Consider the following 21,331-nt stretch of genomic DNA (forward strand, 5'->3'; position numbering starts at 1 on the left):
AAGACACATATTTTTCTTTGTTAATTTGGTTTTCACCAGCACAGAATCTGGTGTTCAGGTCCAACCAGTCCATGACTATAACCGTCCCAGTACCATTTACGTACATGATATGCAAGTAACCCCTGACCCCTGTGCACATTTGGGAAGCTCATTTCTGGGGCAACTAAAAAAGATAACTGCTCGTTTATATTGTGTTCCATATTGACCTCAGGAAAAGGTTGCAAGGTCAGTTCCTTCATACAGTTGAACAAGACATGCTAGTTATTTTGGACAATGTAGCCGCTTTCCCACCACTTTGTTTAATTGAGCGGTAACTGGTGATTTGTTTTGACCGTTTAGCTGCTTTTCCATCAGAAGTGAATACCGGACAGCAGACTTTGAACCATATTAGTCAGGCCAAGCATGGACAGCCTAATCTTTCCAGATTTCTCGCTGTACGAGAGGCCGACCGCGAAGTGTCTAGGCCTACTTTTTCTTGAACTACTCTTAAGTGTGAAAGAAGATAATGAGTCTCCTCACCTGATGGTTTGTTAGTAAATGTTAGTGGCTCACCTTTGCCAATAATCGTTCCGAGATTTCAGTTGTCCTTTGCTGCCAAATAATAAAACCGTACATTGAGGATTTCAGTCTCCTCCTTTTTACGAAGAGAGCATATAGAAATGTTTTAAATAAAGTAAGCAGAAGATTGAAGTCTGAGAATTTGGTTTATGTTGTAACATTACGTGTAATAGAAATATAAATTTATGTAAAGTACTCCAACAATATTGTATCTGCCAAAAAAGGAAAGTTTCAGTTTATCCCATTGCTTTAAACGCGCATTCATGATATTTGAGAGTGGATTTCTAAAACTGATACTGCCAACTGGTCCAACATACCAGACAGTGGTTCCCCATATCCTGCCAGTGTTTGCAGTATTCTAAAGCGTACTCCGGCATGCCCGATTTGATTAAAGTTGTTTTTAGCTTTATTCAGCTTGGATCTTGAGGAGAATCCAAACATCTGCACTGTTGCTTCTACTTTACGTCCCAAGACCACAGTTAGCTACGTTGTATTTGTGGCACATTGTTGGCATATCAGAAAAATGTTACGCCTTGGTTCGGCCTCCATGACAAAGACGTGGGCGGATGTGTCAGCCCTTTTAGGCACGCTGTACTATATATAGAGCAGATCCGACAGACTACCAGTCGCACAGACTCACGAATGTCTCTTCAGTGTCAATTTAAACTGCTGGATCTCGTTAAAGATGGTCTGCCCACGTTAACTGCTGTTGTGATTGAGAGTTCTATCCACTGTGGTGTTCTCATTCAGCTACATCGAGTTGCGTTGTCGAATCCATCCGGTTAGTGGTGGTGAAGTTTGCAGTTACCAGTGGCCGAGCAGCAGTGGCTCTAAAGTAGACTACCTTCACCTTGGGATTAGTTCGATAAAAAATATAGTGCTGGGGCTGTTCGTCTTCCAAAACTCTGTGGCTCAAGGTTTTGCGATCATCCGCAGGATGGAGCCTATTCTGCCATGCTTGGAAAATTGGACACTCCGGTACCCAGTCCTTTACGGCACTGAGCACGCCGAGTGTTCGGTGGTTTTTAATCTGTTTTTTTTTTTTGTTTCAGATGGAGGTGATTTTTTAATAATGTTATCAGTCCTGGGTCTTTATTTCTTCCCATTGCAGGGTTGTTTGTTTCATTATCTTGCAATTTTCTCTCCACACAAAACGCAAACAAATTAGAAAACGCATATAAAATCGTGTTGCCTGCAATATCCCCTTCCTCACCATTTCTCTAAAGTTCTTCCGGTTCTTAGTTTTTATCTACCCATGCACAGCATTCCCAAAAAGTAGCATCTTCTCAACTTCTGCAGTATGTTATTCATGGTGGAGTTATTTTCTTTGAATAGGACACCGCCTCCATTTATAGACTAATATTTCATCTTCGACAACCTCTACATCAGTGTAGTTAGTGCCTGCAGGTTGGACACATTCTGTCCTTTATTGATGACCTCTTGTTAAAATGGAAAGTACTTGGTAAAATTGTCAAGAATTCTCTACATACATTCTCATTAATATATATGTATATTTAGTCATATGGTCCCCCAGCATCCGAGAGACCGGATGCAGGAACACTCCAATACTTGGGCAGTTCTCTTAAGGGGTCGAAAAGACACAACCTCTGAAAAAATTGGCATCAAAAACCCTTTCAGCATTTCATGTTCCCTCATTCAGCTTAGCCAGTCTAGAGATGCCTTGTACTTTCCAGGTGACTGTCATAGATTTTGTGAAAATGGCCCGTAATATGGATGCAATGTTACAGGATTTTGAACGAGTGTAATATTCCTTTCAGTCTGTTGCATGCCCTTCAAGACTTGACCAGCAGAGGGCATTGCAGCTTTATCCTCTAATGAACACATCTTAAGGTGTATAATGCTTCAAGGATGTTCCTGATTCCTTAGATGAGGCTTCTAGCAGGAGGACATTACTAAATATTTTCTACAAATTAAAGAAAATAAGAACATTGACAACCATAGCAGGAAAATTAAGACCCTTGCTTTCCTGGCTAATTATCGTACTACGTTTTCCTTGCTTTTTCTGTTCAACGTCTTTCACCACATACATAAATAAGTCAGATCAGTGTTGTGTAGTCTATGACTTTAATTATTTTGGAATCGCGGTGCTCTGCACTTGTTTGTCGATCGAATTTGCATCATTTATCTCATCTCTATCCCTCTCATTACTTGTGGAAGCTGTATTTGCTGTTCCTCTACCTTATGACATGTTGCTGGTGCCTGTTCACTGTGTGAAATTGTAGGGTAATGTATAAAATACCCAATCTGCATGCCTACTTAATATTTGTATGTGGCGTCATGCGCAGTTAACTGGATTATTCATCCAACATCTAAAATTAAGCTTTCTCTGCAGCTGGAAAAAAATGATTCTATTATATTCGTTTTCTTGGTCAAATATATGCTGCTAAGATTGGTGTGCAGCCTGGAGCCATAGAGTTCAATACCAGAAGAGCCGATTTAGCCTTTATTGATAAGAGTAACGCCGAAGGGAATAGCTATCTATGATTTTTGTTTTCCTCAACTTTTGCAAAGAATTTATGATTTAGTCTTTTGAGGATGTTTTAGAGATTTTTTCCCAATTATGTCTACGTTTTAGGAGAAATGTATAACATTTGCTAGCCTCTTTAAATATTATGCATAATCTGACACTTTTACCAGAGCAAGAAAATCTTCAAATCCCTAGGCCACGATTCTGTAAAGATTCTGTAAAGAAGTGTATGGAACATAACCTATGTCGTTGCTGGTATAAGGTATTATATATATATATATATATATATATATATATATATATATATAATATATATATTTTTTTTTTTTTAAAGCAACATAGGAGAACAACCATTGGCATAGCCAATGGGTCTCGCTTTTGGGACCTTCTAGGTATTTAGTTCTCCAGTATTAGGGGTGTCTTTCATAGATTCACATGCCTGAATCATTCCCCGTCGTCGGAGTAGGAGTCCCACGGTATATAAAAAAGCAGTAATATGCCATTTGTACATAGCAAATAACAGTTATAATAAACCAGGAAGTAAAGTAGCCTCAGCTACCAATGAAAAAACTTCCACATTAGTGACTATCTAAGTCATTATGTCAGACCAAACTGCAGCCAATCAGGCCACAGTTCCCACCAAGGTATTCTCCCCAGAGACCCAGGCTGTCAGATTTTTTACCGCACGTCGTGTGATAGGGAGTCTCTCTGAGCTCTGCTCAGTTTTTTCTCTACTTGAAAGTTCCCACTTTCAAACATGTCTACATCTAAGTCCCTTTTCAGGGCCTGTGATTCTTGCGGCAAGGCAAGACTTTTTAAGGAGGACCCGCATACTTTATGCATTTATTGCTTGTATCCGGATCATCAAGCTAAGGAGTGCAAGATTTGTCGCACTTTTCCTGCCAAGACCCTCAGGGACAGAGAGGGTCGCCTACTCCTGTGGATCCAGAGGAATAAAGATAAGGACTTGACACTTTCTGAGGTAGGAAGTTTGGCCTCTATATCTTCTGTGGGATCTAGAAAAAGAATGGCTGAGGGTAAGGTGACTACCCCTAAGGCTAAAGTGGCGAAGCAGGCCCAGCTCACTCTTGACGCTGACGAGCCATCTACCTCAAAAATGAGAAAATCCTCTGACAAATCTGTGAAGCCAGTATCTAAAAAGACTGCGTCTTTATCGTCACCTCAGAGGCCAGTTACCAAGGCAGCGACTTCTCTGCTGGTTTCCTGTCAGACAGCCACTCCAGTGACTTCTACTATGTCATTTTCCTCACCTAAACCTTCCTTGGTGATGTCCTCGGCGTCCTCTCCAACTTTTGTCCATGTCCAGATTCGTCCCATCTCGTCGACGAAGAAGCTCTCTCCAACCGTCGACGAGCCTCCGTCGAAGACTCACTCGTCGGCGTCGACAAAAACCTTGCCGTCGACGACAGCTTTACCGTCGACGAAGAAAGCTTTACCGTCGACGAAGGTGCCGTCGACCATCCCATCGTCGACGAGGAAAACCATGTCGACCATTCAGCTATCCACAAAAAAGACCCCGTCGACGACCACGTCTACGAAGATCCCGTTGACGACCCCGTCGACGAAGAAGTTGGTTCCGTCGACGGCCCCGTCGACGACCTCGTCGACGAAGAAAACAGTTCTGTCGGCACCGTCGTCGACTATGAAACACGCCACGTCGACGAAGTCCCAACCACATTTGTCGACGGAACATTCAACGGCGGCGTCTGCATTGCCCAAGACAAAATCTACGCCACAACACATCCCAGTGGCTCAAGACAATCCAGTAACTCCAAAGCTGTCATCTTGCACAGCTATCCAAGTCTGGTCAGCCAAGAGTAACGTTATCTCTTTGCCATCTCCAGCCACCACTGCGGCACTACTACAGCAGCGCCCATCCCAGTCTGCATGTATGTCGCCACTTACAATGCCAGACAGGCTCTTGGACTCTGAGGTAGAGGACTCTGGTGATGATCTATTTCCAGCAGCCAAAAGTCCTTCTGAACTACTTATCCTGGTAAAAGATCAGGAGGAAGAGGAGCAAGTGACACATTCGCCCAGGTTGGATACTGCACCACCACCAGGGACAAAAATGCCCATGGAACTTTTCAGAAATGTAATGTCCATGTTGGACGATTACTATCAATGTTTTCCGCCCTCGGAGTCTGGTGACTCGCACATCTCGTCCCCACAGCCCAGAGTAGTCCCAGATTCCATGCCTACTATACCTGAAGAAACGGGGCATAACCCACGCATACCGGTGCCCTATAACCAAACGGAGGATGAACTTAATGAGGATGAGGCTCAAGAAGAAGGTGAATTGGATGAATCAGATTCGTCGGAGTATGAAGATTATCAAGCGGACTCACCTTCTCCAGATGAACAACCAAAGTCTGAATCGCCACCTGTGGATATTGCGAATTTCCATAGGATTATGGACAATGCCACCAAGAGGTTCCTCATTACCATGGAGACTAAACAGGACGATTGTTTCCTGTACGATTTTAAAAATTTGTCTCAGAGGCAAAGTTGGTCTATTCCGATTATAGACTTTATTTGGAAAGAAGGTAAAAAGATCATGGCTCACCGAATTCTCTACCTCCAGTTTTACCTCGCGTGGATAAAAAATACAGAGCACCAGCTTCTTCACCGGCTTGCCTGATTGGCCAGGCCAAGACAGATTCAGTCATTGCCCAGGCAGCTCAAAAAAGAGCAAAGAACCCGTCGTCTCAAATCTCCACTCCGACGGACAGGGACGGGAGACGACTCGATACCATTGGGAAGAAGGTGTCAACAATTGCAGCAACCACAGTGAGGGTTGCTAATTCTATGGCAATTCTTGGCCGATACGATAGACAAATGTGGTCTGACATATCGCCTTACATTAAGAAACTGCCTGAACCGGACCGGTCTGAGGCTATCAAAATTCTGCAAGAAGGGGAGTGTGCATCGTCGGAGATCATTGATGCTGCAGTGGATGTAGCAGCTACAGGATTCAGACAATTGGCAGGAGCCGCAGTCCTTCGGAGAGAGGGATGGTTGAAATCTACATCCTTTAGGCAGGAGGTACAGGCCAAGGTGTTAAACATGGCTTATGATGGCGAGAACCTATTCGGCTCGCATGTAGATGACGCTTTGCAGGCCATAAAAAAGGATACGGAAACTGCACGATCTTTGGGTACTCTGCAGTATCGCAAATCTTCCTTTCGTGGCTCTAGAGGAAGAGGAAGTTTCTCAAATAGAGGAGGATATTACCAACAACGCTCCTATTCAAACACTCAAAACACCCAGAGGTACCAGCCATATAACCAAAAACCTTATGGCCAAAGAAGGAATACTTACTCACAGCCCCGAGGAAAAGCCACATTTCGGGGGAGAGAACACCAACAAGAAGTGAGAATCACTTCCTGCCGCCAATGTGTCCCAGCCAAAAACGAATTGGAGGAAGAATATCCCTACATTGCTCAAAATGGTCAAAGATTACTACAGACAAATGGGTGCTGGATGTGGTATCCAAAGGCCACATATTAGAATTTGTAAAGACCCCTCCAAATTCACCACCAAAGGGACCGCCCCCGGCACATCTCAAGGAGCTATTCATCCAAATCAATACAATGATTCGAAAGGGGGCAATCGAGAGAGTACCTCAACACCAGAGAGGAACAGGCTTTTACTCTCGTTTTTTCTTGATACGCAAAAAATCAGGGGAATGGCGCCCAATCCTCGATTTGCGTGCCCTGAACAAATACATCAAAAAATTGACGTTCAGAGGGTTCAGGGGGGAGGAGCTACGCTACGAATCAAGATGGCCGCATAAGCTCCCGGCTCCGTCGACCTCCGCCAACAGCTCAATTATCCTGTCGTTCATCCTGTCTGTACACCTGATTTTCTTGTCTATGAAGGTCTACTGCTTCCAGAGGTGCAATCCCGAGATTTCTACCTTATCGGCTGACGAAGATACGCCATGTTTCTATTCTCGGCCTAACATCGTGTTGAAGCCGGGGCCTCGATTTCTAGACTACCCGAGTCGGAGTTGAACAACATCGGCCGTGAGACCTGGACTGAGCCCGGTCTCCCGAAGAGTGCCTGAATTGTTGATTTTTCTGACGATCCTTTGAACGATCCACACCCGGGACACGCCAGCGTGCCACGCCGGCTGCTGTGTTGGAGGCCCGGCGCCCGGAGCCCTTTCTGCCCCGTGGGGGTCGACGGGCTGGGTCCTCCCTGACGGCAAAGGTGTGTTCTATAAGACGAGGAGCGCCCATTATTTGTGATCAGATTTACGTGGCCTGTGACTCCGGAGCAGCCGGCCTCCGGGGTCCGAACCCGGCTCTGTCACCTACCGAGAGGAGATGGAGCGGACGGAGGGCGCGCCATCACTACGGGCCGTTGTGGCCGCCATTGGGGCGCTCCATTCGCACACAGTCGCTGTGTTCCGGACACTGATGGTGAAAGTGGACGGTATCCTGGAACCTGAGGACGACACCTCGTTTGGTCTCCAGCTGGAGATGGTACCAGCGATGCATGGCATCTCAGAGGTCGGGGTCCCTGTGCATCGCCCGGACTTTATGATTCTCGACGGTCCCCTATTGCCGGCTAACTAGCCCGTGCTTCTCACTAGTGTCTTTTGCCTGACACTGCTGCCACCCATCACTTCTATGGACAAACTTCCATGTGGCCACGAGTTACTTGCTGATGGTTTCGGATGCTCGCTGTTCTTGGACATCTTTCCTAGTTCGAGCCATGTACTTTTATCCTGTTTTCGATCCTCTTATGCTGCAAAGAACTTTTATGGACGCTTTGCCTTTTCCATCAAAATGGCGGCTCGAGTGGCAAAGACTCTTAGAACGGACCGTACTGGCCAGGGCTGAACTTTATCGCTGGGTTCCGATATAATAGCTTTTCTTAATACTGGGGTTGTGCCTATATTGTGATGGGAATTGGGTGGCAGCTATTTATTCTACCGTGACTGGTTTGTATAATTGCTGAATATTGGTTTTATTGTGTCTCCGGGTGGTTGCTGTTGGCGGTGGGCATGGGAGTCCGGGAGTGTGTCTGCTTCCTCCTCCTCCGCTTTTTCTTTTCTTTCCCTCTCCTTTGGGGCAGTTCCTGGGCGACAGGCACGCTGTTAGTGGGGTAGGCCGTAGCCATTACAGTGGTGTAGGGTGGCGGGTGTGGGGGGGGTTTGTTATTTTAGTTTGTTTTGTTCTATGGTCCCTTTCTTCTTTTTCCGTCTGTCTCTGGGAGGGTTCTTTACCTCTTTAGTAGGGTTGGCTGTCTTTCTTTCCCTTTTTCCTTTTCTTATAAGGCTTCTACACTCAACTATGCCTTTAGGTTACTGGGGGGTGAGTTTTCAGAATGGTGCTTTGCTTTATTGCTTGCTGTCGTATTGTTTTTGCTCTAGGTCTGCCTCAGCGACTGTATTGTTTTGACAACTGTGTGGTTCATCAACTGATTCTGTTTGCTCTGCGGGGTACGTCCCCCCTTACCTCTTCTTATTTTATTATGTGGTGTGACGCCATTGCTCCTGCAGCCGTTCCTACTCTACATAACTTTTAAAAAAAACGAAAACCTCATATATCCTTATGCTTTGCAGTGCGCACTCACACATGACGTATCTATGATATTGCTTTTTTCGGTCGTGTTCTTGTTTCTACATCCTGATTCATTTGATACGCTTGCGGCCGGCCCCTGTGGTTGTGGGCCTGCGCATGTAATACTTTGCAAGTTTCAATAAAGGTTTTAAAAAAATAAAAATAAAATAAAAAATAAAAAATTGACGTTCAGAATGTTAACTCTCCAAGAGATCCTCCAGTTTTTGGCAGAAGGAGACCACTTGGCAACACTCGACCTTCAGGATGCCTACTTCCACATCCCTATCTTCCCCAGACGCAGGAAGTTCCTAAGGTTCAGAGTGGCTGGCAGGGATTTCCAATTCAAGGTGCTTCCCTTTGGACTACGTTCAGCCCCGAGGGTATTCACAAAAATGCTAGCACCTGTAGCGGCCCACCTACGATTACAGGGGATTCAGATATACCCATATCTAGACGATTGCCTTATCAAGGCCAATTCCTACGACACAGCAAACGAACATGTACAAAAATGCCTTTGCCTGTTTCAAAGCCTGGGGTTTTCAGTGAACTTCGAGAAATCGGATCTGATTCCATCACGAAGGAAGTCTTTCCTAGGAGCAACGCTGGATTCCAAGCTCGCTCAGGTCTTCATTTCAAAAGAAAGACAGGAGAAGATCCGAACAATGGCAACCATCCTCCTCAGAAAAGAGTGCGTTTCTGTTCGGAGATTCAAATCTTTCCTAGGGATGATCTCATCGTGCATCCCTCTCACTCCAAACTGTCGTCTGAGGATGAGACCCTTACAAGAGGAACTCAGTCACCAATGGGTGCAGATATCAGGTTCCTTCGAGGATATCATTACCTTAACACCTCGAATGAAGGATACAATCCTATGGTGGAGTCAGAAACACCACCTGCAAGTAGGCTGTGCTTTCCTCGCAGAAGTCCCCAGATACATAGTGACCACGGATGCCTCGCTAGAAGGTTGGGGCGCTCACCTTCAAGGGATGACGATCAGTGGCAAATGGGACACTCAACAACAGACATGGCACATCAATCTGTTGGAATTAAGGGCCATTTTCCTCGCCTTAAAATCCTTTCAGGCAGTTCTACAAGGCTCGACAGTGTTAATTCGAACAGACAACACAACGAGCATGCATTACCTGAACAAGCAGGGGGGCACAAGATCAGCCCGATTGTCTCAACAGGCTCAAGAGATCTGGAATTGGTCTCTGGATCACGACATCAACTTGTCAGCGGTGCATGTTCCAGGAGTAGCCAATGTACTAGCAGATTCGCTGAGCAGATCCAAGAACAGCACTCACGAATAGGAACTGCATCAACCAGCGCTGGATCGGATCTTCCAGAGATGGGGTTTCCCCGATCTGGATCTTTTTGCAACTTATCAGAACAGGAAATGTACTCATTTTGCGAGCTGGATTCCCCACAAAGAATCTTGCGGGGATGCTCTGTCCATGAATTGGGAACGGATATTTGCCTACGCCTTCCCGCCAATTCCGTTAATTCCCAAGGTCATCAAGAAAATGAGGAAACAACCGTGTCGAATAATCCTGATTGCTCCACGGTGGCCACGACAGTATTGGTTCACACAGCTTCTCCTTCTGTCAGAGCGCGAGCCAGTCCAACTGCCTCAACTTCCAAATCTTCTGACAATTCAAGATGGCAGGGTGTGTCATCCGGACCCTCATTCTCTGAAATTATCAGCTTGGCTCCTCAACATCATGAATTTGCACACTTGAACATTCCACAGGACTGTCAAGAAGTCCTGGCCAATGCTAGAGCGCCTTCAACAAACAAAACTTACAAACTGAAGTGGAAGCGTTTTTGTGTTTGGTGCCAAACTATGAATCTACATCCAATGAAGGCGGAACCGGAACAGATCTTACCCTTCTTTTTGCAGACAAATAGGAACTTTGTGGGACTTACCTGCAATCAAAGGGCACCACCCATGTGGGACCTGTTCAATGTGTGCTTTGACTCATAGTGTCACCAGCCTAGACATCGGAACCACTAGACCATGGGAATTGCGCCAATTCTCCAATTGCAATAGTGAGAATTTAATCTATCAGATCACATGCCCTTGCAATGAAAAGTACATCGGCATGACGACTAGGAAAGTAAAGACACGCATGTTAGAGCACAAAAGCACTTTCCGGTGCAAGAAGAACATATCCAAGCTGACACGACATTTTTTGGAGAAGAACCATGGAGAAACAGAATTTACATGGACTGTACTCGAAAAACCCTTTGTACCATCGCATATCACTGACGTGACCAGTTTTCTATTTCAAAAGGAGCAAAGATGGGTGTTCAAACTACGCACCAATGTACAGGGTCTGAATGACGACATCCCCTGGCTGAGCCTTAAATGAACTTATGGGGTATCTGGGATTTGTCTTACTTTTTCATTAACAACGCCGAAACATAGACTGTATAGAACACCGGCATTTTACATCAGCCGCATTATTACTCTTATTCTAACAAGAACAGCTTGGTTTTCTGAGCTGGGAATGCACTACACTGAGTACTTAAGGTCTCCTCAGCTACACAGTGACGCCACGGAAGGGTGACATAACTCTTCTGAGAAAGATGGAGATGTGATGACACATCCACATCCCAAGTAGGGACACCTGGGGAAGTGGAGTTATACTAGGCTTATCCCTATGTTCCCTTTACTGCCCCCAGAGTTTTCCTAGTCCTTACACACTAATACGAAGGATTCACAAGTCCTTACATACCAACACGAAGGACTAAATGACCAGAGGTATAAGTGATATGGCCCCCCCCTGTATTATCTTTGTAAGAATTATCCTTGTAAGAATGATCTGTGTCGGTTATACCTATAGCCTCTAACTTTACTGGCTGCCCCTTTAAATAGAGGGCCTGAACTACAGGACAGACATCTATGATGTCATTCTGTAGTTCTTCCTCTTCTCACGAGAGCACAGTGTTTCCGGGTACTTTCACTGTTCGGGACACATCTGTTGAGTCTAGTAGGTCCACTGATTAAAATTAAGGTCGCCTGTGCTTAGGGAACATGCTAGAGGCACAACAGTATGTTATTCAGATCAGTGCGATCCGTTTTTTCGGCGCGGTCCGGTTTTGCGCAATCTCTCAATTCCTAAATAGCAAACCCCCCCCCCCCCCCCCCCCTTTGGATGCACACTCCACATATATGCAATAACCTTGGCATAAATACATCTGGACAGGGGCACAAGTTTGCAGAGACAAACTTGAATTTGGAATAAACGGACTACAAACATGGACGCTATGACGTCATTCTGTTGTTTCCAAGTATCGTGAGATCACGCGATAACGACGCCAAACAGTTTGCCAGTTCCATGTAGAAATCTCAGGATCTACATTTAATATTCTCACATTTCGGCATATATTGACTCCCATAATTGGGATGCTGAGCTTTATTTATCGATTAAGTTCTAGACCAGAAGGACAGCGCTGTGAACTTGCTGTCACATCGGATTGGTGGAAGAGACCACCATGTGACTATCAAAAGGAGGGTTTGAGCCCAGCTCGGTGCCTCCCCCTGTCTCAGCTATTGCCAGAGACAACGCCGGACAGGTAAGGAGTTCCACCTGGGTCTTCTTCTCTTTTGATGTTGTTGTTTCTGATATACTCCAGCAGGAGACAGCTCTGGGGTAATCACACAGACAGACATTGATTACTTTTTTGGGGGGTATAGTCATTCCCTGTATATCTCACTTACCCATATATGTGGGGAGCAACTGAGTTTTTTTTTTAGTGGGTTGAGGTCCCAGTTAGTGGGGACACAGCAACACAAGTTCTTTTAAGAAAGGGGAGCAACTTTCACTGGTACAGTTAGGAATGAGGTCTGCAGTGGATTAACTTATCCCGCAGCCTACATTCAGCTCCGGTGTGCTTTCCTTTTTACAGAGCGGGGTCTCACTACGCCTGAGCCAGGACCAGGACGAGGTGAGGTCTCTTCCCCGGGCACCCTGGGTGAGTGATTATATGTACTGCATTCAGACATATATTCAAGGCAAATAATTTGCTTATAGATGGTTTTTTTCCTGGGTTGTGTTTTGTCTCTTCCTCTACAGATCTAACAAATTTACCAGGTGTCATGGAGGAGTGAAGCCACAGTAATTGGAGATTCATATCCTTTACTTAAATATCACACAATTATTGTTTTGAGTTTTTTCACCAACACATTTTTGCAGTCGCACTATTGAGAGAACAGAGGCCCTGATGAAAGCCTAGGGTCAAATTCCCGCTTAGGCAGAAACATGTCGGCCCCTATGCAGATATTTGTTAAACTGCAGTAGTATAGTTTTGTGCTGTTCTTTGTTTTTAATTAGGAAGAGGTCTTGGTAGAATAAAGTAGGAATGAGATTCTCTATCCTATTTTAACCTTTCACACACTTTTCTTCGTTGCACTGCACCTACCCGTCTGATCAGATTCTTATGATTGTTCCTTGTGTTGGCATGTGTAAACCATGTGCCCACAGACGGTAATACTTTGTCTCAATGATCTAGAGACACTGTACCTAGGACGGAGGACCACATGAGAATATTGATCATACATGATATTGATGGGAATCCAATACGGGTGTTTATTTTGCTAACACAGGGGCAACCATCTTCTGGATGACGCCTTGAGCTAGTACTCTTACTAATCTGAGACCATAGCTTTTTTCCTGATACATGAATCAGAAGTCAGACCCATAGGTTTTCTAGGTTGATCATGGCTACAATCATACCTGTCAGGTAGACAACATGTAGTGACCATGACTCCGTATGCTTCTCCTAAATCCCTGGTTCACCATGGGGTGCCACAGGGCTCGGCGATCAGCCCTATCCTTTTTAATATATATTTGCGGCCTCTGATCCCTATTATAAAATCTTATGGGATCGACCTGATCAGTAACGCTGACGACACCCAATTGGTGTTTTCCCTTGAAGGGAAACATGCAGTGTCTATGGACACATTCCAGGAATGCATGTGTCGGGTTTCTGGTTGGCTTTAATGCCAATTCCCTACAATTTAACGAGGGGAAAACGGAGATAGTTTACTGCTCGACTGCGAAATTGAATCAGCAGCCACAGGGTCAGCTTAGGCTCTCCACGGGGGCTGATCTCTGTGTCCCAGTTAAGACAATGCGTAACCTGGGAGTACTGTTTGATGAAGATCTTCAAATGGTATCGCATACTAACAAAACTATCAGCGTCTGCTAAAAGCACTTAGACAGATTCTCCCTCTTCTTCCCGCCGAGACCAGGCCCCTGGTGGTAGGGAGTATAATCTTATGCAGACTGGATTACTGCAATTCCCTATATTAAGGTGCCCCCTCGTATATCTTGCAGGGACTGCAGAGAGTCCAGACCTTCGCGGCCAAGCTGGCACTTAGTAGACCTTGCAGCTCCTCTACCACAATGGCTCTGAGAGACCTCCACTGGTTGCCCGTGAGGGACAGAGTCACATTTAAATCACTGTGCATTGTCTATAGAGCACTGCACTGTACGGGCCCCCTACCAATGCAGGAGAGATTTACATGGTACAAGCCCACTAGGCCTCTTCGCTCCTCTAGTCTGAGTCTAGCAACAACCACCAGATTTAAGCGAGCCAGGATGGGAGGTAGGGCTTTTTGCACAGTAGCGTCCCGGTTGTGGAATGAGCTGCCCCAGAACATAAGGCAAGCTGACTCCCTGATAGGTTTTAGAAGGAGCCTAAAGACCTGGCTATTTGCCAAAATCTGAGATTTCAGTACCCACTATTCAGCCCTGCCATCGGCCGGCTCCACCTGATTAGGTTCTCTCTGAAGGCGCCAGGATATCCGTAGTGTGGCAGTTGCGCTATACAAGAGCTATATACACTATACATGCTACTTATAGCATTTCATAGAAGGAGTCAGGTGCAGTAAAAGGATGAAAGAAAGGTATTGCTAGAGAGAGTGGTAAAGTAAGCAGGGAATTTTTAGGAATCCTTATGTATACCTTCGATATTATTCAAGAAAGTCACTCGTTCATATTGCTTATGATAAATGAATAAATATGCTGCTGTTGCCGATTTCAGCTGTTTGCTGAATAAGACTTGGTGAAGTTGTGAGCAATAGGATTCCGGACTCACTGCATTTAGACCCCGTCTTTATTTACACGGACCCCCCTCCCCCTTACAAAGCTCTCTACGTGACGCCTCTGGGTCCCACTTAAAGGCAGCGGTCAGCGTGCAAAGGGTGTGTGATTCCCATTCTGCTATTGCGTCTTTTAGCTGGACCGGTACACTATAGGGTTAGGTGTCTGAATGAGCTTAAATGTAGAAGAAACTGAGGCTAGGTAAAACTGAGGGACAATTAAATAAGCAGGACAACTGCAGACCTATTAAATAAGAGCATTAGTATGTCCATCCAGCGTGCCAAGCTTGTTAACAATATTGAGAACAGAAGGACTTCTACTCAATTGACCCAACGTTCATTCCAGTGTTCTTGGGCGGATGAATATCTGCATTATCCCTGCCGTGATGAAAGCTTTGCCCATCGGCCTTTCATAGATCTTTCTATTGACCTTTACTGCCGTCTTTTCAGACGCGAGTTTTGATGTGCTGTGTGCACATGTTTTGAAACGACTTTCTGTTTCCAATAAATGAATGCTGAATAGTGGAGAAAAAGATGCGGGTGGCTAGTAGGAAGGATTTCCGGTGGTGAAAGACAGCTCGGAGAACCAGTCACGTTAATTATTTATATATACCAAACTTGAAACGTGTGAACACTGTATCATGAGAGCCACATTCACTGATTCAGTACTTAATGATGCCAGTACTACCTTAATTTAGTTAGTCCTTGATGCTGGTCCTGCTAAGTCTAATAAAAACTGTTTTGGGGGGGGGGGCTTTCACCTCCGAGGTCATTAAGAGGCTTCGAAGTCGGTACAGGGGACCCTTTTAGATTTTAAAAGAATACATTTAACTGTAAGAGCATGTTTGACCTTGAAGAGCAAAGACAAAATGCTTATACATATTGCAAGCTCAAGGGGCCTAAACTAAATACATTCTTCCTTACTGACTCGACACTTTTGGCTGCCCCAGCTCTCGGTATGTGAAACGGAACAAATGTACACAGAAACAGGGAAAGCTTGCTAAAGCATTAGACATATTTTCCAGGCACAGTAATAGTGGCTATTTGTGGAACAAACTTCGTCAGTTCGAAAATCTCTGCCATTGGGTAGATGTGGAAAACCATGCAGGAAACAGAATCTTTAATTTCCCCCAAAAGAACACAAGCATTGGCCGCGCGGCTCACTGAGAAATTCAAAGCGGCCGAAAGTGGAGAAAGTAGGTGGAGTGCACGCCGAGGTGACGAGAAGGACTGGGCAAGAAGGGAGGGGGGAATGCCAGCAGCAGAGGAGCCTGATTAAAGATTAAAGCTGACGAAAAGGGAGGGGGAGTGTAAAAGCGAAATAGCCGCAGGGAAGGGGGCGGTGAGGAAGCTCTGAGGGAGAGCGACGTAAAGCCATATGGCTGCTTCGCACGAGTGCACGCCTCGTGCACTGTATCTCTATGCCATCTATGACAGCGGTAGCACTCTGAAAGCCCCTTTACTAAATGTCTCGCTAGCAGCGCATGCGCGCTGGCTCAGCGAGACCTAAAAAAGAAATTACAATCAAATCGATACAGAGAAACACAAAAAGAAATCCCTTAATTGGAGTTAATGCTTCCTATTGTGTTTCTAACAAAAAGTAAGTTGCTTGTGAAGGGGTACATTTGATATAGCAGTCTCCTGAGCTGCTAGTCTAATTGTACAGTTTTTAAACCTGCTTTAAGTGCATTTTTACTCACAGGCGAGACAAATGTTCTTAAAACTATTGAGACATCCTCTATTTACAAAGAAAAGTCTGTGCGCTGCTATTTATTTATGGGTTGCATCCAGCCAACTTGATGTCTCTGTGGTCTTGAAGAACCTACCTGTTTCATATTATTTACCTTCACTGTGCCCACTCATCTGTGCTGATCCATAAAGATCGATCCTTATACTTTGAGAGTAGTGCTTGGAGACCAGTACCAGTTGACTTACAGTTGCATGGCTGTGAAGTGGAGTTAAACGTTCAGTAATCCCATGTATCAAGTCGCTGCAGACCTTTTACCAAATGTGGGACCTTAAAACCTAGCCATGGACACTTATGACATAACTAATTAGTTTTTTTAATGTTTTGTGATTTATAGGCATTTTTTACACTTGCAAGAGATATCAAAGCAAAAATGGACAAAAAGTTGGTGAGTACAAAGCATTTAATTAGAGAAAATAAAAATGTTTCTAGTAAACCAATCTAGAATTTTCATGCTATTGAGTGACGGTTGCTCCTGATCACTTGAGAATAGTAAATATTCCAACGTTCCAAGTACACCTTCTTCCAGGCAAATAATTGTTGTGAATCATTAACATAATTACTAATGCTTAAGAGCTGTGCAGAAATCCAACATCCATCACCTTTCAGACATTTAATTTGAGAATTCTGTGATTTTATTTTTCTTGCACAAATTATTTTCCTGTAGTCAAGTGTATGAAAATTGTAAACTGACAGATTTTGATATCGTGTTGTGAATTAGCGGATGAAGACATTTTAACATCTCCCACATCTACCTTCGGCCATCTTTAGAAGAACTGTAAACCACTACAAGAGGAAGCAATACCTTTTTCTTAACATATCACACTGGGCCAAAACTGCTTATGGACACATTTTTAGTCATGCTATTTTTTTTTTTAAAGGCGTGTTTTTTTATCTCTAAGAAATAAAGATTCTATTAATAAAATACAGAGTAGCTGAACCAGACAAGGCTGTAAAGATTAAATTGGTATGTGACGTCCAAATTTGTAAACTCTTTTACGACCTATGGCTCTCATTGGACGGATTTGAGGAAGCATTAGGCCTATAATATAAATGTTTTCAACACTCAGAACCTGCTCTTCAAAAAATAATTGTAAAAATATATGTGCTTAGCTTTTGATCACATTTCTGACTGTGTAAATACAGAAGGTTTCCAGAAGTACTCCTATGAAACGTGCCTGTCCATGGACTACTGCTGGAATTAACTTGTAAATAATTTTTGCATGAACCTATTTACACACAGATTTGCTCTAGAACGTTTTGTTTCCTCTCCATTAGGAACAATAGTTTGCACACTGAATAAACCAGTTATCCAGTATTTGGGTGTCTTTCATAGATTCACATGCCTGAATCATTCCCCGTCGTCAAGACGGGAGCCTCCGGTATATATAAAAGTAATGTCCTAAGACATACATAGAAAAGAATAGGCCTAAGGGTCTCACCTTAGTGTCCTATCCACGTCCTTATGTAAAAAGGACCAAAACAGGGTAGGCCCAAGGGTCCCACCTTGGGGGCCCATCTGTGTCCTTTTGTACAAATTACCAAAGTAAAGAGAACCAACCAATCAGCTACCACCTCCTTCTAGAACCTTCCTGTCAGGAGCCCAGGTCTCTCAGATTTTCCACCGCACGTTGTGCTAGGGAGTCTCCACCTGAGTTCTCCTCAGGAAACTTCTTTTTCTTCAAAACAGTGACTTTATTCAACTTGGATAATCATGTCTGATAGCCAGAAGAAAGGTCTTTTTAGGGCCTGTTCCTCCTGCAGCAAAAAAAGACTTCATGTTGAGGATAAACATGAAACTTGTTTATACTGTCTCTACCCTCACCATCATCCCAAGGACTGCAAGATATGTAGGACCTTCTCGAACAAGACCCTCAAGGACCGAGAAGGACGCCTACTACTCTGGCTCAACAGACTCAAGGACAAAACAGATGACTTGGTGTCGGAAGGTGAGAGTGTCTCTGGAATTTCACATTTTTCCTTGAAGAGGCCAAGGGTTACTTCCCCTAGCCCCTGAGACACCCCTCCTATGAAGACTTCCAAAAAGTCCTCAGAGGGCAAGACCTCAGTGTCTGGCAAGGAACTTCCTGTCACCAGGAAGCAGCAGCTGGTCCCGACGACGACGACATCGTCGATGGTTTATTCAGCGCAAAAAACTGTCTAAACGTCGACGACGGCATCGTCGGCTACCTATTCGACGACGAGGACGACTCCTTCATCGTCGGCGAGTAGACCTACGCCGTCGACCATCCCAGTCACTCCGTCGACGGCAAAGATATTACCGTCGACGACGAGACAGTCGTCGAAGCCAGCGACGACGACGCCGTCGACGAAAACCACACCGTCGACGAAGCCTACCTCACCGACGAGGAGCATTCCGTCGACAGGAAAACCGTCGACGACGGGTAAACCGTCGACGGTGGAGAAATTGCCGTCGGCGAAAACGGCGTCGACGAAGACACCGTCGACAGTGACACCGCCGACGACGGGTAAATTACCGTCGACGAAGGCGCATGACACGGAGCCGTCGACTCAAGCGTCGACGACCACAGGGCCATGGAAAGAGTCTGCACTTTTATCACATGCCATGGATGCTTTTCCACCTCAAGTAAGCCATGTCACGGTCAAAATCACAAAAAGGCCGATTACGCCAGTCCTCATGTCGCCCAGTAAGGTGCAACAGCTACCTCCAGCCTGTATTCTGCAAGGTCAGGAGTCGGATGAGGACTCATATGTACAAGCAACTAGTCCATCAGACCTGGTGCTTAAGTGCCAAACCACAGATGAGGAGCCGGAAGAGGAGGACCACGTAGAGCAATTGGTCGACACCCAGCCACAGGTTACTCCAATAGTGTGTCTCCCTGCATCCATCGTCTCGGATCTCCAGTTCCTAATAAGGGATTATAAAGAGAGGTTTCCAGAGAAACCCACTGCACCTGCACTTCCAGCTTCACAGGTGCCTGCTCCTTTGCCTCGCCATAAACCATCTCCACTAGTGCTTGAGAAGGTACAGGTGCCAATACAAGACGTTCTCTCTTCTGAAGAAGACGAGACAGAACAGGAAGAGGGTGAAGTCCAGGACGACGAGTCAGACCCGGATGCAGACCAGGACTATGTGGCACATTCTCCGGCCTCTCCAGAACCACAGTCTTCGGAATCACCACCTGCAGACATCGGTGGATTCCACAATCTCATAGAGAGGGCTGCCAAGAGGTTCCATATGTCTATGGAAACACAAGAGACTGAATGCTTCCTTTACGATTTCAAGGAGCCCACTAAGAAGTCAACAAGATCTATCCCAATCATTGACTTTATCTGGAAGCAAGGCAAACGACTCATGCAAACACCAGCTTCCATACAAGTGGTGGTGCCCAGACTAGATAAAAAGTACAAGGCAACATCTTCGGCGCCAGCATGCCTCACAGGTCACCCCAAGGCAGATTCTGTAGTGACTCAAGCGGCACAGAAGAACTCGCGAAATCCTGCATCGCCTCTGTCGACGCCACCTGACAAGGAAGGCAGGAAACTGGATGCGGTTGGCAAACGCTTCACTACCACGTCGGCCATGACAGTGAAAGTGGCGAATTCAATTGCGCTTCTGTGCCGTTACAATCGCCAACTCTGGGCAGACATTGCACCCTACCTTTCTAATCTGCCAGAAGATCTCAAAGGGGAGGCTCATGCGCTCCTCTTAGAAGGCCAAACGTCTGCCTCCGAACTCATAGACTGCGCGATTGACGCTGCCATGACTGGTTTTCGGCAACTCGCAGGTGCTGCAGTACTGAGACGACAGGGTTGGCTCAAGGCCACCTCCTTCCGACAGGAAGTACAAACTAGAATCCTGGATATGCCTTATGATGGCCAGCACCTCTTTGGTGAACAAATTGACGCGGCCCTCACCACTATTAAAAAGGACACGGACACTGCCAAGGCTCTTGGTACCCTGCAATTTCGGAACCAGTCCTTTCGTGGCAACAGAGGAAGACGACAACCTTCATATATAGGTTCCTACCAAAATAGATCGTCCTATTCGTACTCACAAAGCAAACCACAATTCCAACAGCGGCAAAACCAACAGGGGCTCCAGACTTCCTACGGCAAGTCGAACTACAGAGGTAAAAACCAAAAACGCCCTGCAGGCAACCGCCAATGACTCGTCTCAATGGCTAGCCCACCCACCATTGCATTCTTTACAAATTGGAGGAAAACTTTCATACTTTCTGAAAAATTGGCAAACCAGAACAACGGATTGGTGGGTACTACAACTCATTCAATATGGACATTCCCTAGAATTTGTCTCAATTCCCCCACCGACACCACCCTGCAAACGATCCCACAGGCACTTACGGTTGCTTCTTCAGGAAATAGCTTCCATGTTACAAAAAAGATCGATAGAGAGAGTTCCACAGGCCCACAAGGGGAAAGGTTTCTACTCTCACTTCTTCCTAATCCACAAAAAAGGAAAAAAGTGGCGGCCAATCCTGGACCTCAGGGCACTCAACATGTTCCTAAAGAAACAATCGTTCCGCATGGTAACTTTACAGGAAATCCTGGGTCTCCTGGAGGAAGGGGACTACATGACATCCTTAGACCTTCAGGACGCCTACTACCACATTCCTATCCCCAAAGGGCACAGGAAGTTCCTCAGGTTTGCGGTAGCAGGACAACACTACCAATTTCGTGTCCTTCCATTCGGCCTCAAATCTGCCCCACGGATATTTACCAAATGCCTATCCCCGGTGGCAGCCTTCCTTCGTCAACAGGGCCACCAGGTGTTCCCATACCTGGACGACTGGTTGGTAAAAGCGCCATCCGCGACCGCCGCAGCCTCATCC

General features: G+C 45.5%; 1 protein-coding gene across 2 annotated transcripts in view; it reads left to right on the top strand.

Annotated features, from left to right (window-relative positions):
* LOC144799280 (ras-related protein Rab-8A) overlaps positions 1–21,331 on the top strand; it is a 73,190-nt gene that overhangs the window by 40,327 nt on the left and 11,532 nt on the right. The window contains exon 7 of one of the 2 annotated variants that reach the window (XM_078670519.1): positions 16,834–16,884. The exons of the other annotated variant lie outside the window; for it this stretch is intronic. Coding sequence (XP_078526645.1) covers positions 16,834–16,884 — 51 coding nt within the window. The remainder of the gene's footprint in view (positions 1–16,833; positions 16,885–21,331) is intronic. 2 annotated transcript variants of the gene reach the window in all.

Source organism: Lissotriton helveticus, chromosome 12 (assembly GCF_964261635.1).
Source record: "Lissotriton helveticus chromosome 12, aLisHel1.1, whole genome shotgun sequence".
NCBI classification, from domain to species: Eukaryota; Metazoa; Chordata; class Amphibia; order Caudata; family Salamandridae; genus Lissotriton; species Lissotriton helveticus.